Here is a 16,941-nt window from a genome sequence, read left to right on the forward strand (position 1 = left end):
AGCATTTGACGCAGTTGATCATGATCTTCTGATTCACCATGTCAGTAATGCTGGGATCCAGAGTCTGGCGCTGAAATGACTCTCTTCTTTTCTCATTTAGAAAAAACAAAATGCCAACCCCACCACTTTTCAGATGCTCATCAGTCTGAGCAAACAAATCAAACTAAATTCAAGATTTGTTTGGTATATTTTATTTATACCTTTTGCTTTAGAAATTTTTAAATACTTAAGAATGATCATATGTCTGAGAAAGACACCCAACACATAACGTTCTACAAAAATGACACAAACATAACTAAATTATTAAACAAACAAAAAACAATATTATACACCCTTTCTTGTTGAACAAAAAGCAAACAATAAATCTTTGCATATATTCAAGAAAAAACGATATTTCACAATATTTCAACTCAATGATAGAGACACGTTCAAAGAAGAAATCAAAGAACACAGATCAATTAGGAGCATTAATCAAGATCAGAAATGAATCCTGTGTGATTCATGTATTCCTTATATTCTGCCGACGCGTTTCGAATCCGTGGACAAAGTGCACGGAATCTCATCAGGGCTCAATCAATGGAGTTCTGTTTGTAAATCAGGAGCAATTGTCGCGGTGATCCTATGATGTCATCAATTTATCGAGACAGTGTTATCTTGGACAGGTCTATGTAATCCTCCCTTTCCAGTTATTCAATTTATTATTGGTCCTCTTTCAGCCTGGGGGCAAAGCGTATAGTGTTGCTCCCGCCGCGATCTTGGTTCGCAGCGAAACCTCTTAATGTGTGAAAAACAGCGTTCTGCACTCGTGTGCTTCTGCTTCGCTCTCCTAGCTGATGTGTTTCTTCTAGAACAGCCGGCGTAGAAGCGCCTTGCCGCTCTTGTGTTCAAAACGTCACCGGTTTAATCATGCGCCCAACGCTCAAAATTGTCCCAAATGAATCAAAGACAGGCTGTCTTTGATTCATTTGGGACAATTTTGAGCGTGGTCACATGGTCAACGCTCAAAATTGTCCCAAATGAATCAAAGACAGGCTGTCTTTGATTCATTTGGGACAATTTTGAGCATTGGGCGCATGATTAAACCGGTGACGTTTTGAACACAAGAGCGGCAAGGCGCTTCTACGCCGGCTGTTCTAGAAGAAACACATCAGCTAGGAGAGCGAAGCAGAAGCACACGAGTGCAGAACGCTGTTTTTCACACATTAAGAGGTTTTGCTGCGAACCAAGATCGCGGCGGGAGCAACACTATACGCTTTGCCCCCAGGCTGAAAGAGGACCAATAATATATTGAATAACTGGAAAGGGAGGATTACATAGACCTGTCCAAGATAACACTGTCTCGATAAATTGAAGACATCATAGGATCACCGCGACAATTGCTCCTGATTTACAAACAGAACTCCATTGATTGAGCCCTGATGAGATTCCGTGCACTTTGTCCACGGATTCGAAACGCGTCGGCAGAATATAAGGAATACATGAATCACACAGGATTAATTTCTGATCTTGATTAATGCTCCTAATTGATCTGTGTTCTTTGATTTCTTCTTTGAACGTGTCTCTATCATTGAGTTGAAATATTGTGAAATATCGTTTTTTCTTGAATATATGCAAAGATTTATTGTTTGCTTTTTGTTCAACAAGAAAGGGTGTATAATATTGTTTTTTGTTTGTTTAATAATTTAGTTATGTTTGTGTCATTTTTGTAGAATTTTATGTGTTGGGTGTCTTTCTCAGACATATGATCATTCTTAAGTATTTAAAAATTTCTAAAGCAAAAGGTATAAATAAAATATACCAAACAAATCTTGAATTTAGTTTGATTTGTTTGCTCAGACTGATGAGCATCTGAAAAGTGGTGGGGTTGGCATTTTGTTTTTTCTAAATATAATACATGGTCCTGCTGACCCTGCGTCCTGGGACCTACCTCCTCAACTATTTAAAGTTCTCTTCTTTTCTCAGCAGTCGATTTCAATCTGTTCATCTTGCCAACTTCTCCTCCAATAAAATTAAATTGACCTGCGGGTTACCTCGGGGTTCCTCCCTTTCACCATATCTTTTCAAATTGTTCCTACTACCCTTGATCTGCTCTTTGAGAGAAAGAAAGGTTGGAACCTTTAACTACGCTGACGACCTTCAGTTGGTCTTTGATATCAATTCATCTGCAGTTTCTATATCAAACTTTCAATCCACTCTGAATTTTATCAGCGATTGGATGAACAGCAATCAACTAAAACTGAATCCTGACAAAACCGAGCTGATCCTTACGGGTGGCCCAGCCAACCCATTGAACTCCAGCTTTTGGCCTCCATTGCTGGGAAATCCCCCACTCCCAGCAGGCTCTACGAAGAGTTTGGGTATTGTGATCAGTAACAATTTTTATATGAAAGCCCAGATTGGCTCAGTGGTCTCTGCTTGTTTCTTTCAACTGTGAAGAATCTGGAAGATCACTAGATTCCTGACCACTGAAGTCCTGACCCTGGTCATCCTAGCTCTGGTAATCTTATGTGTTGATTACGCCAATTCATTGTATATTGGTATCCCAGCATATCAATTACATCGCTTGCAGCTGGTGCAGAACCAAGCGGCCAGGTTGATTTTTCGCCAGCCCAAATGGTGGTATGTTAGACCGCTGATGAAGAGTCTACATTGGTTTTCTGTGACTAAACTTTGCACCTTCAAGCTGGGTTGTACCATCTTCAAAGCCCTCTCTGGTAACAGCCCAACATTTATCTCTTCTACGATTCAGAGCTGTACCCCTTCTGGGGACCTGCGTTCATTCAAACACTAGAAGCACGGGGGACTAAGATTCACAGTCTTGGCCCGCGATTTTTTAACTCGCTTCCTGTGGAGCTGAGATCTGTGACATCTTATGCACAGTTTAGGAAACAGCTTAAGACCTGGCTGTTCTCCCAAGCGTATGGCTATGTAAATTCTCTCATTTTTGCATCCTCCTCTATGACCCCAGCACCATGAACCCATTTGGTGTGCTTGCGCTTAACAAGTGCCTTTAACATAACATAACATAACAAGCAAAGCTTCGTATGATACATTGGTGTAGTATGGATAACCTCATATGTCTTCCAGATGTACTGCCACTTCTGGTGTAAATGATATCTATTGATTACCCAGGAACTTTAGTTTTTATTTCTGTCCTGTTTCTATTGCTGTCCCATTCCATACTATCTAATGGCCCTTTCTCCAGCATTGGATATTTCCCAGATTAACAAGCTTGAATAATTCCTTCTCATTAGGCTAGGAATCTATGATCAAATGTTTTATACTGCAATCTTAAAATACTCAGTTTTTAATACAATATTGTTGTAATCCATCTGCCTTTTTTATTTGGTCTGCGCCACAGCTAGTGAGATGGATGAATTTTTAACTCCTCAGAGAAGGTGAAATACTCTGAATTACTGATGTACCTCATATTAAAGGAATCTTATATGTGACCTCCTGGTAAAGCAGCATTTTTGTCAATGTATTAATTCATTTGAAAACTCAGAACTGCTATAACCTTTCATATGCTGCTCAAGGACAGGCAACAAGATTGTTTGTATTTTTGTGTCAACATGTCGTCTTAACTTTCAGTTGACTCCTACTGGGTCTTTACCCAGCATTTTTTTATGCAACTGAGCTCTAGGAAGATGTTATTTGCTTCAATTTCATCATTGCTTAAACTCCATGTAATCCGTAATTTCTTTTTATTCTGTGCATATTGCTATCTAAAAAATAGTTAAGCAAATGACCCACCCCGGCAAGGCCTTTATTAGGGCTCGCGTGCGCAGCATTGATCGTGCAGCAAGAGTCCTTCTGTATGGGGTTTTGAAAGCTGCTCACACGCTCGTGTGTGTGAGTAGCTTTCCGCGGCTGCCATTGGCTCTCGTGCGCTTTTGTAAAAAAAAAAAAAGCCAGCACGCAATTGGGCACAGGCGGGCGAATGTCCTGCCTTTGCTTTGCCCATTCCCGACGGTGGCTAGCACACTCAGCAGCGCGCGTTCGCCTCGCTGCCGCGCTCCCTCCCCCTGCTGCCCTGTGGTGCTCGCGTAACACTGTTTTTTTGTAATTATTTCCAACGGCTGTCATTGCAAATAACAAATGACTCAAAAACAGCATAGCAACAGCGTTTATAATTAAGCAGTGATTGTTAAAGCTGCTTTGCAAATACATTTATAAATGTTATTCGTCAACCTCTTCTTTAAAATAATGTACCTTTTTTTGGTAGGGTTTAAGGCGCGATGACTTGTGGGTAATCTCTTCGAGGGATGCCCTCAATTAGCTACTACACAGCCCTTTCTACCTGCAGCTCGTACTGGACAGTTGATTGGAGTGCACTCTGTTTATGTTTCCTTTTTTTAATAAGACATTGTAGCATCTAGCTCATAAGTTTAGATCATGATGCATGCCTCTGCGGTGTTGCTCGTCAGTCACATATTCCCACATGGTCACCTGAGGAAAGATCTAATTTCCTCGACGTCTGAGTGAATTGTCATTCACTCTGCAGTAACCTCACATAATTTCCGGCATTTCGCATTATTATGGTTACACACGAAGGGGTCGATTAGGATCGCGGACGGACTTGAGTCCGTCCGCGACCCCTGAGGAGGAGGGAGCGTCCGAATGGGCTGCGGCGTTCCCTCCGATCTGATTAGGATGTGACCGCCAGGGTGGCGGTCACATCCTCTATCTCTAACATTGCAGCGGGTGCAGCTTCAAGCTTCAAGCACCCGCCCCAATGTAAAACATGCATGCACAGCATTTGCGTGCACAAAGCGGCAGGCACCGCGCGGTGCCTGCTGCATTGTGCACGCAAATGCAGGGGGGTACCATAGGTACCCCCCATGTGCACCCCCCACCACCCCTTCACCCAGGGGGCCCGCAACGGGCCCCCGAAGTGAAGGTCCGTATGCTTTTTCACGGCGGAAAAGCCGCCGTGGAAAAGCATAGAATTGCAGACATCCTAATATGCCTGGCGGTGTCTGATAGACACCGCCAGACATGTTAGTGCTTTTCCGCCGCGGTCGCCTTCCGACCGCGGCGGAAAAGCTGCGGACAGATTATCAGACCCACCAGCCATCCTAATTTGGCGGTGGGTCTGTGGAGGCTCCGCTGCGGTTTTCCCGCATCCTCCGGGCCGGCGGTGGCTTCCGCCGGCCCGGAGGATGCGGGAATTCCGCAATCATAATGACCCCCCTAATGTCTGAGATTACGCCACATTGCGTACCTACACCTTTATTTGAAATAAAAAAAAAACTATGGCTGGTTTCATTCTGTATCTACGTCATTGGAGTGTAAAATATACGAACCTTTGTTTGTTCGTGATAGGGTATATATGCTATTTTATGTTTGTTTTGGCAACACTTACCTATTTTAAGAGTACAGCTTCCTGACGTCATCGGAGATCAAAGGTCATGTATCGATAAGTACGTGAGGGTGTGACAGAAGTGTGTAATTTTCATAAGCTCTTGGTACAAGAGCTGCGCACACAGTCGGCATGCACAGTGAACACAACCAACTAGGAGGGCCCCTTCCCGGAGGGGGCCCGGCTCTGAAAACAAAACTACAGCGTTTTGAGTTTTGTTTCTCGGGAAAGAGAAACCTGCGCTGTGTGCAGAGGCTGGAGGGGTCGGTGACTCAGCCCCGTGGGGCCGGGGATCAGCTGAGGCTGCACCGCCCTCTCTGAGGCTGGAATGCAGAGTCCAGGCGCCTGTGACTCGGTGCTTCGTTTGACCTGGGGGTTGAGGATCAGCACTTATTTTTTCTGTCATCACAATGCGTTCCGCTTTATCATTCGGCACCGCCTTGGGCCAGCCAAGCAATCCCATAGCAACGTGACCAATCACAGGCAGAACGCCTGGTTTCAGCCCCCTCAGTTACCAAGTAACACGGGGATATGACCTCCCAGCCCAGAAGGGAAGGTCAAGGTTCACCAAAGGTTGCTGCTTGTCGCCCAAACGGAGTATTGTTCTTTCACCTTACACGAGTGGAGTTAGATTTCAATATAGGCCTTCCTGGTGTTTTAATGCCTATATTCCCCTTCACGTCACGCTGCATGTCTGTATACCCACTGTGTCATGTACGCAGGTTCCCGAGCACAGCTTCGTAGTACAACGGCAACCCGGAGTCCGTGGGCTGCCCGACTTGCAGAGACTGCCGCTTACACAGGTGATCAACGACAGGCTGGAGCGGGAGTTCACCTGAAGGAGTGGGCCGAGTATGAGCTGCAGAACCAGGCCTGATGTCCTCCTCAAGTGCATCCTTGAAACAAAGCCCTCCAATCATTCTCTTGACCCCATCCCTAGTGCCATTGCCATTGACTTCTATACCCATTCTCTCCCCAATTGGACCACTCTGGTCAACCTCTCCCTCTGTCAAGGCTCCCTTCCTGTTCCCTTCAAAACTGGGCAGGTCACCCCTCTGCTTGAAAAACCCACTGCTGATGCGAATGACCTCAACAACTTCCGCCCCATCACTAACCTCCCCTTTCTTTCGAAGATCACAGAAAGATGTGTTGCGAAACAACTCTCTCGTCATATCAAGGACAATGATCTTCTTGACAATTTTCAGTCCAGCTTCATCCAAAACTGCAGCACTGAAACAGCCCTGCTGCAAGTAATTGATGACGCGCTGCGGATACTCGATTCGGGGGGATCTTGTCTTCTAATTCTCCTTTCTGCAGCCTTTGACACTGTCAATCACAACACCCTCCTCAACACTCTTCAACAGATAATGGGCATAGAGGGCACTGTGCTTAAATGGTTTGCTTCCTTCCTCTCTGATAGATCCCAAATGATCAAAATAGTGAACAGTCTTTCATCTCCCTTGGCGGTGGGTCAAGGTGTTCCTCAAGGCTCTATACTTGCACCCACATTGTTCAATCTCTATTTGGAACCAATGGGAAATCTCCTAAGTAAATCTGGGGTCCACTATCATCTTTACGCAGACGACACTCAAATCTACCTCAAGGTTGCCTCCACTCATGATCTCTCCGTCCTAAGCTCTACTTTGGACTCCATTCAAAACTGGATGTCAACACATCAACTGATTCTGAATCTCTCCAAAACTGAATTCCTCCTCCTCCTCCTCCTCTTCTCCTCACTTTCTCCTCCCCCGGTTCAATCATGGATGGACCAGATGAATCTACTGAACAATAAACCCATCATTGTCGACAGCGCAAAATTCCTTGGTGTCACACTCGACACAAAACTCAATCTACTTTCCCACATTAATTCAATTGCAAAGTCTGCTCGATACCAGCTGCGCCTTCTTTGGGGGATTCGTCGCTTCTTCCCGGAGCATGACCTTAAAACCCTGGTCCTCTCCAGACTGGACTACTGCAATTCTCTTCTTACTGGCCTTCCCAAATCCCACCTGTCCCCCCTTAAGTCTGTTCTCCATTCAGCAGCTCGTTTCATTTATGGGGCCAAAAGAAGCGACCACATCACACCCATGTTATCCACCCTCCGTTGGCTTCCCATCGAGGCAAGATCTATCTACAAGACTGCCTGCATTACCCACAAAGCCTTGCACTCCTCCTCTCCTCGCTACCTGGCGAATAAACTGAAACTCTCTGGAGGCTCTAGACCATCACGAAATGCGGAAAATCTACTGCTTGAACCTCCCACTTTCAAGAAGGAAAGATCGATGGCCCAATCCTTTTCAGGCAACGCAGTGAGAATCTGGAACTCACTTCCGCCTCAGCTCCGGACCACCACCTCCAACCAGGCCTTCAAAACTGACCTCAAAGTTCTCCTTCTTCAAAGACACTTCCAAACTTAATTCACACCCTCTCTATTACCTGAAGGAAGACCTTCCATTATATAAAATTCTACTTTCCATGACTATGGAAGTGCCTTCCCAGTGTGTTCTTGTGGTTTGAGAGTCTGCCATTTATTGCAGTATTATCCTTCTACCTGTGTTTGGTACTCGTTTGTAGCATGCACACGTCACTTTTCTCTTGTAACACACTGTTTGCTACCTCTTACATTTTGTTTGCTTTCGATACTTGCACACGTGCCACCATTGCCTACTTAACGTTTGTTCTTGTGTTTGAGTGTCCTCCATTTATTGCAGTATTATACCTCTATTTGTACTTTGTACGCTTTTGTAACCTGCACACTAGTCACTTTTTCCTCCTGTAATGCACCGTTTGCTACCTCTTGTATTTTGTTGGCTCACGATTGTCACTTTTGCCTCATGTAATGTAACGTTTGCTTTTGTAATTTGTTCACTTGTAATGTTCTCATGTATCAGTTCTGTTCCTATTGTGAAGCGCTCTGACACCTTCGGGTAAAGTCCGCGCTATATAAAAATGCATAAATAAATAAATGTAACGCCATCGGTCCTGGCACGTGGAGCGAGGTCATCAAAAGTCGCACCAGGGAGTCAGGTTCGAACATAAGGCATCAGTGCTGCAGTGAATGGACTCAACATTTTGCCCTTTGACCTGCTATTTTATGGGTTATATTTCTATATTGAATTAATAAAAATACAATAAAAAAGTACACTGTTTAATGTTTTTATAGAGAAAAATGCTGCCGGCAGTTTTTAGCTTGTGCCATTTACTAATTTCGCCCTGTATTTTCTTTATGGTCAAATAAATACAGCGTTGTTATGTCTGCTGCTGTTATGATCGTGCGGCTAAGATTGCTATGTGCTAAACGCCTGATAAGAGATCATAGGTTCATATGTGGCAGGGCTGACTTAGCCTTTCATCCTTCAAAAGTTGATAAACGCCATTAAGTTGGATATATGTATCACATGTTATTCAAGTGCATGAGTACAATATAGCTCATGGTCTCCACTATAACCTGCGCAGGGCTTTAAGTGGGATGAAAAAAACTGGGGGGGTCTCTCAAAGGGACGTGGTCAATGTAATTAAGGGCGTGGCTTAAACACGCAAGCTAAAGATCTGTGTTTAGCACGACTTGTATTTTGCTGTTGCTATCATTATGTCCGGATATATGATACAACAACGCACATCATACCTACAAGTCTGGACTATTGGCTTTGTCAGTGGTTGTTGGTTGCATAAGATAAATAAGCAGCAACTATGGCTTGTATATAATATTGAAAAAAAATCCACTTAAAGCCCTGTTGACACCACAACAATGTTGCTGCTCCTGAGTTTCAAAAAGAGAAGAGAAATATAGAGAGAAAATGACTCTTTAAAGGATTTCTCTTCCTCTACAATGTTCACCACGCGCACATCTATGTGCCTGCTGTCACTGCAGTCCGGAAAAAAACGGACCGCCTATGCCAGGGCAAAAAACAGAACCCGATAGAGACCAGTTTCGAGGCCCCCTAAAAAAAAAATGCATTTGCAATGCAATAGGTCTCGCATTATTAAAGTTTGAACTATTGGTGTTGCATTATTTAGCAATGCCAATAGCTCAAACTTTAATAATGCGAGACCTATTGCATTGCAAATGCTTTTCTGAAAGAGACACGTTAGTGATAGATTCCTTACCTTAGAATATCCCCAGGCATCAGACTGGATCCGGAAAGATTTTCATCAGCAGTACCCCTGCGCGTCGATAGGTGGCGCCGTGCAGCTCCACGTCCGTCCCTGGAGTCATAAGTGCAGAGATGACGTCACGGAGACTACTTAGGCGCCACCCATGGGCGCTGGTGTCCGTTCTGTTTTTTTCCACGCCAGCAAGCGCAGATCTGGTTAGAGCACGTACCCTAGTCACGTTTTGACTAACTATTTTGAGACTTTTGTCTCTACTTCTTTGAGTCTTGATACCTGATGCCGCGTAGGACCAGCCACAGGGGTTCCCGTGGATAAAAACGTGGCAGGGCGTCATCGCCTGGCACCAGGTGACCCTGCCTTTTTAACAAATCATCCGACTCTGGAGAGACTGGTCATTCAGGCCTCCACTTCCCAAAGTGCATTCCCTACCGCCCCGCCGGATAAGGAATCGAAGAAGCTGGAGCAGTTTGGCAAGAAGTTATTTTCCTCTGCCATCTTGGGGCTGAGGTCAGTCAACACGGCATGCCTCTTGGCATGCCTCTTTCACGCTGTGTGGGACACGGTGGCACAACAATGCCCCAGTGCCCTGAGGAGGTTCGGGCTGTACTTTCCCTAGCTGTGGCTGAGGGGAAGGATGCAGCGAAGTTCGCTATTCGGTGTGGGCTGGACACCACGGACTCTTTGGGGAGAGCGATCTCCATGACGGTTGCCCTGCGTCGCCATGCCATGCCTGGTTGCGGTCCACAGGGTTTTTGGGGGATGTTCAGAGTTCCCTCATGGACATGCCTTTCGATGGTACTCGCCTGTTTGGCGATAAGGCAGACAGTGCGCTGGAGCGTTTCAAGGACTCTCGGGCTACGGCCAAGTCCTTGGGTCTCTCCACCACCCGCCCGGCCACGTCTACCTTTTGTTCCTTTCGGAAGGGTCGCCCCTGCACGTTCGTTCAGCCAGAAGCCTGCGCAGAACCAACGTCATCGCGGACGTGGAGACCGCCCTGGCGGCACAGGTGGCCAGCGTGCGGGTCAGTCTTCCTCTGCTCCTGCAGCATCCACCTCAAAACCTTCCTAGTCTAAGCTTTGGGGTGCACCCCACGCCGGTGGGCGGCAGGATTCAACACCACCTTCCCCACTGGCTTTCTGTCACTTGGGACAGGTGGGTGCTGCAAATCGTCTGAAGGGGTTACTCTCTCCACTACGAGTCTCCCCTCCCCCCGCCCAAACCCCCCACCACTTTGCGCTTCACCGACAGGCAGGTTCTATGAACGCCAGGGCGGACAAACTCAGCTGCCGGTGCTTGATGGATCACGAATGGCGTCTGAACTTGGACGTGGCGCAAGGTCTCTTTCTGCAGTGGAGAGAGCCTTGGTTAGATCTATTCGCCACGTCATCAATTCTGCGCGTTGACATTTCCAAGGTGGCACTCGCTCTGCGACGCTTTTCATCGCAAGTGGAATTGCGGTCCGGATTGGGCACGAAGATACTGGTATCCCGAGCTACTCAGCATGGCGATCGATCCCCGGAGCCGACTGCCTCTTCGGGAGGACCTTCTGTCGCAGCAGCAGGGGACGGTCCTCCATCGAACCTTTCCAGCCTCCACCTCCATGAGTAGAGATTGTGCGGCGATAGTTGACAGCTTATTTTCCCAACGTACTGACAAAGATGAAAGCATGGACACCGGATATTGTTCTCGGGCCTTTCCAGAAGAAGTAGTGAGTTTGTCAGGTTCTGCCTGTCAAATTGGTCTGTGCTGGGTACGGGATTCAGTGAGAGCTTGGCACTGTCGTATTAGTAAATATCTCAATTTGTAGTAGTTAATATCTGAAATTACGACACACAGTTTGTTAGCACACTCAGGCTTTCTCATATTGTGTCATGCGGACAGTCTTGTATGCCCTTATCTACCCTGTAGTACGGCACCTCCAAATATTGATTGTCGGTCATTGCTATATTTGCTTATGTATCGGACATTAATGTAAAAGTTAATGCGGTTGAAATCCGTTGTGTTGATGATGGCGCATCAAACAGTGTAGCTTTTTATTGCACAAAGGCGGGAGTACTCTGGGGGACCACCCTTTGGAAACGATTATCAGTTGCACACTGTGTTTTTATGTCCAACTGCAGATTTTCGCATCAGTTTTCAGATTAAGACCGGGCATGTTTTTCTCAGAGACGTAACTTCCACACCAACATATCCACCAATATTGATTTGTGTGAAGATGTACGAGTGTGAGAGATCTTGAACACGGGCTATTTTAGCCTTTCATTTTAGAAATACCATCAGTTAGCCTTGCATACTTGCATCACAATGTAGGCCCGCGCCAGCATTTTTGCCACAATATAGTATGCACCCTCTGGGATAATATCTACAGCATGAAAGGGATTCGCATGGAGTATGTCAAGCACTGAGAAACTACACTACGTTACAGGCACGTAATTTGTTTGTTTGTGATGTTCTTTCTTCTTTCACAGGTTTCCCTTTCTCTACCTCACCTAATCAGGATGTGAGGACACCTATTGCAAGTATACAGTTTGGTCTCTGGGGCCTAGGGTAGGGTACACGTTAGTGTGTGTATACCACCCAGGTTCCAGGTTCTTTGGTCCTGACGAAAACCTGGCACTTCCCACTACAGGTTGAAACCTGTAGACCGCTATTCACAATCACATAGATACAGTTGGTCATAAATACCAACACTAGTATCTTATCACTATTTTTAACATTGTCCAGAAACTTCAGAATAACATTTTTCCAAGAAGCTATACCTGGATAATTTTTAACATCACTATTTTTGCACTACACTCGTAATCGGGTGTCGCAGCACACCCGGATGGCATTCGGCTGTCCGGGTGGGACCCCTATGATGAAGCATGTCACCAACCAGGTTGGTGAGTGAGGGTCTTTTAACAAAAGATAATCTTTTTCTTTAGTTTTTTCTCCATTTCCCCCTTTCCTTTTGAGACCATTTTTGAGATTTGGGCCAATGGTGGTGCTCTTTTTATTGGTTGTATTTTGAGCCACAACCATAAATCCGTTTTTAACTATGTTTTTTTGTATCCCGCTCCGGATTGCTTTATATTATGTAGGAGCGTAATGTAAGTAAGTTCAGTAAAAATTGGAACTGTTACATTTGGTATGTCTAGGGAAACTGAAGGCTATTATTGTGATTCTGGTTGGGATGCGATTGCAGAACACTGCACTTGTATCTGGGAAATACAGAATAGTGTGGTCAAATGACTATTTATTATTTAAAGTTGATGAGAACAGACTTAGCACAGAGAATAAAGTGCTAGAGAATCAAGGGGTCTGATGCTCAAGTCCGGCGAAGAACTCTTAGAAAATAAACAATTGCTGCTCCGTTCTATTTGGTCTCTGATTCTTCTGGATAATATCATTATTTATTGTTTTATATTCCAAACATCTATTATGTTGTTTGAGACTCAATTGGATGTTTTGATCTATCCAGAGCAACAAATAAAGTCCCCTAAACAGATTAATGATTGCTTTGCTCACGTGAAATGTAAAAGATAATACTGTAACAAGATCAGTCATTGATTACTTGAATTGTTGATGCCCATAGAGGCTATACCCTGCCAGTAAAGAGATTTCCTCAGATATACGTGTTTTTAAGCTGTGCTTTCTGGTCCTCTAGGCCACGTTCAGGATGTTCTTCTTATCATGGATGTTTACAAGCTGGCGTTGCACTTTCAACTCTCCCGATTGGAGCAGCTCTGCCTCCAGTACATTGAGGCCTCTGTTGACCTTCAAAATGTCCTCATCGTGTGTGAAAATGCCAACAAGCTACAGCTGGACCAACTGAAGGTATGTCCAATGTCATGTATCATATGCCCTGTAGATAGAGACGGAGGAAAATTTCTTTGTTCATTGCAATAGTCCTAAAATCTGAGAAATAGAGTATTTATCAACTTATATTTGCTCCCGTGGGGTTACTGCAATGTTAAGAGCAAATTTCTAACTTTTTAAGAATCATGTTAAACTTCCTGTGAATCTATAAGTATTGCAGATTGTTCAGGATAATTACATGTAAATATTTGTGTACTGAAATTTACAAATACCCGGGTCCACACACACAAATGAATAAAACAGCATTTTTTTCATCCTTCATTAAAATAAGTATCCCCGTGTAGAAGCTCTTGGCCTACAATCCATTAATTTTGGGAGAAGTCAATCACAATAGCTGCCCTGCAAACACATTTACTCCTTCCCTTCACAAGAGTAAAAATATGAGTGTTTTCAATGTGAGAACTACTTGCATCTATAGCAATGTTTACCAACCTTTGTATGCAAACGCACAAACTTATCCCCAGTAGTAGATTCCATCTTATTGGCGACAATATTGTGTAAACATATCCTGTTTTCACTATAATCCTTCCTCAGACTATCAAAACAATTACCAACAAGAGATGGTTTCTATGCCTCCCTTCCTACGGGATGACAATGTCATTCCTGATCCGGTTTCTCCTTCGCCAGCACCTATTGATTCCCCTCCTGCGTACATAGAGGGTTTCCATAATTTGATGGAGCGAGCGGCTAAGAGATTCCAACTGCCCATGCCCTCAGTGCAGTCAGTGTTTCCTTTATGACTTTAAGGAGCCTTACAGAAGTCTGTCCGATCAATACCTATTGTTGGTCACGTCTGGGATGAAGGGTTAAAAGTGATGCAAAATCCAGCCACGGTACTTGCAGTACTACCTCACCTGGAGAAAAAATATATGGCTCCAGATGATAGCCCGGCCTGTTTGGTTAGCCAGCCTAAACCGGACTCGGTCATCTCTCAAACTGCCCAGATGAAGTCCAGGAATCCTTCCTCTCCCCTCACAACTCCTCCGGATAAAGAGGGCTGACGCCTTGATAACGCGGGCAAGAGATATTCCTCCATGTCCAGCCTGTTGATCAGGGCTGCAAACGCCTTAGCTATACTTGGTCGCTATGATTGCCAAATGTGGTGCGACCTTTCCCCCTATCTGGTCCAGTTGCTGGAAGAAGGAAGCAAAAAAGATTCTTCAAGAGGGCTAGGTAACATCTGCAGAAGTCATTGACTGTGCAATGGACATTGCAACAACTGCTTTCCGGTCCCTGGCTGGCGCTGCTGTCCTTCGTCGGCAAGGCTGGCTGCGGGCTACATGGTTCCGTCCTGAGGTCCAAAACAAGATCTTGGATCTTCCTGTTGATGGGGAAGCGCTCTTTGGGAAGCATGTGGATGATGCGCTCTAGGATATTAAAACGAACACGGAAACCGCAAAAACCTTAGGGACTCTGCAGTACCGCAATATTCCCTTCCGAGGAGCCAGAGGGAGAGGTAACACCACATACAGAGGAGGATACCAACAGCAGCTGTTTTCCTCGTATGGTACACAGTCACAATCCTACCGGCCGAACTACAACCAGCAGCAAAATCAATCCTCCTCTTTCTCTCGATCGAACAACAGAGGATGACAAGGACGCCAGGGGAAGGAAGCCTCTAAGCGTCAATAGCGGCTTGCTGGCTCTGACTCCTGTCCATTCTCCTCCTGTGACATCAGTGAGAGGCAGAATTTCAAATTACCTCCACAACTGGCGGCAAATAACATCGGACCATTGGGTGCTGAAGATCATTCTATGTGGCCATACTTTGGAATTTGTCCAAACACTACCTTCCAAGCCCCCTCGCGCCACTGCATCAAAACATCTACGTCTTCTACGGTTGGAAGCCCATCAAATGCACCATTAGGTCTTCCCTTACCTGGACGACTGGTTGCTGAAAGCTTCTACAAAACAGGCAGCAGAACAATCCGTCGTGGCATGCACACGCCTTTTCGACAATCTCGGCCTGACTCTCAACTTGGAAAAGTCAACCCTCTGTCCGTCCAGACCTGCCAGATTTCTGGGAGCCATTGTGGACACATCCATTGACTAGGCTTTTCCCACATGGGAGAGGCAGGAAAAGCTGATTGCTATGGCCCGTCTGCTGTTAATAAGACAGTCACTTTCAGTACGCCTCTACAAGTCTCTCCTATGGTCCATTTCCTCCTGCATTCCTCTGGGTCCTCACTGCAGGTTGCGGATGCGCCCTCTCCAGGAGGAGTTGGACTTGCAGTGGCGCCAAGTCGACGGATCTTTCGAAAACAACGTCTTTGTTACCGTGCCCATGAGAGATGCTGCATCATGGTGGATGAACGAGGAAAACATTTCTCAGGGTCTCTCCTTCAGGATCACTCCTTCTCCTCAGATAATTACTACAGACACCTCACTAGAGGGCTGGGGAGCAGTCTAGCAAGATATTCATGTAAGCGGACGTTGGCTGCCCCAACATCGTTTTCTACATATCAAACTGCTGGAGCTCAGAGCGATTTGCTTAGCCTTACAGGTGTTTCTTCCGTGGATACAACAGTCTGCAGTTCTAATACGAACAGACAACACGACGGCTATGAATTATATAAACAAGGAAGGCGGCACCAGATCTCGTCTGTTGTCACAAGAGGCTCAGACAATTTGGGAATGGGCGATCCAGCAGGGGATATCGCTCAAAGCGGAGCACCTTCCAGACGTTCTCAACAAGGCAGCAGACACACTGAGCAGACTGAAATCAGTCAGTCACGAATGGGAACTGGACCAGTTCACGCTGGAAGGGTTTTTCGCTTATGTGGCAGGCCTTCCATAGACCTATTTGCATCGCCAGAGAACAAGAAATGCTGATATTATGCAAACAGGCTTCACCATCGGGGATCATTGGGGAATGCACTTTCGATGGCCTGGTCAGGCGCATTTGTTTACGCTTTTCCCCCCATTCCTCTGATCCCTAGGCTTCTCAGGAACATCAAAGCGGAACCGTCCAAGATGATTTTGATAGCTCCTGCGTGGCCCAGACAGTTTTGGTTTGCAGATCTGTATCTCCTCTCCCAGGACCTTTCACTTCTGCTGCAGCCGATTCCTTCGCTACTGACCATGTCCCAGGGCCAAGTATAGCATCAGGATCCACATTCTCTGCAGTTGTCAGCATGGCTCCTGAGCAGCGAGAATTTCTTGGTTTGACCCTTTCCACAAAATGTAGGGAGGTGCTCTCTCAGACACAAGCCCCAAGTACTAACTAGACTTACAAGTTGAAGTGGAAGTGTTTCCGCATTTGGTGCCAGTAAAAGGGTGTTCTTCCTTTTTCTTCTGAGCCACATGAAGTTCTTCCATATAGTCTTTCATTAGCTACATCGGGGCTGGCTCACTCTTCCATAAAGGTGCATCTTGCCGCCATCTCTCCCTTCAGACGCACATCCTCAGGTCCTTCCCTCTGGTCGGCAAGAATAATTAAACAGTTTCTCTAGGGCCTATTCAGAGTCTTCCCGCCTGTCAAGCCTCCACCTCCTCTTTGGCACCTTAACTTGGTTCTCACCCAGCCCACAAAGCATCCCTTCGAACCTATTAACCGGGTGGATTTGAAATTTCTCTCCTGGAAGGTAGCTCTTCTACTGGCCTTGACT

At 45.7% G+C, this 16,941-nt stretch overlaps 1 protein-coding gene across 2 annotated transcripts in view; it reads left to right on the forward strand.

Annotated features, from left to right (window-relative positions):
• Window positions 1–16,941, forward strand: part of LZTR1 (leucine zipper like post translational regulator 1) — a 212,254-nt gene that overhangs the window by 117,417 nt on the left and 77,896 nt on the right. For both annotated transcript variants that reach the window (XM_078667052.1, XM_078667051.1), the window contains one exon: window positions 13,122–13,291. In XM_078667052.1, coding sequence (XP_078523178.1) covers window positions 13,122–13,291 — 170 coding nt within the window. The remainder of the gene's footprint in view (window positions 1–13,121; window positions 13,292–16,941) is intronic.

Source organism: Lissotriton helveticus, chromosome 11 (genome assembly GCF_964261635.1).
Source record: "Lissotriton helveticus chromosome 11, aLisHel1.1, whole genome shotgun sequence".
Lineage (NCBI taxonomy): Eukaryota > Metazoa > Chordata > Amphibia > Caudata > Salamandridae > Lissotriton > Lissotriton helveticus.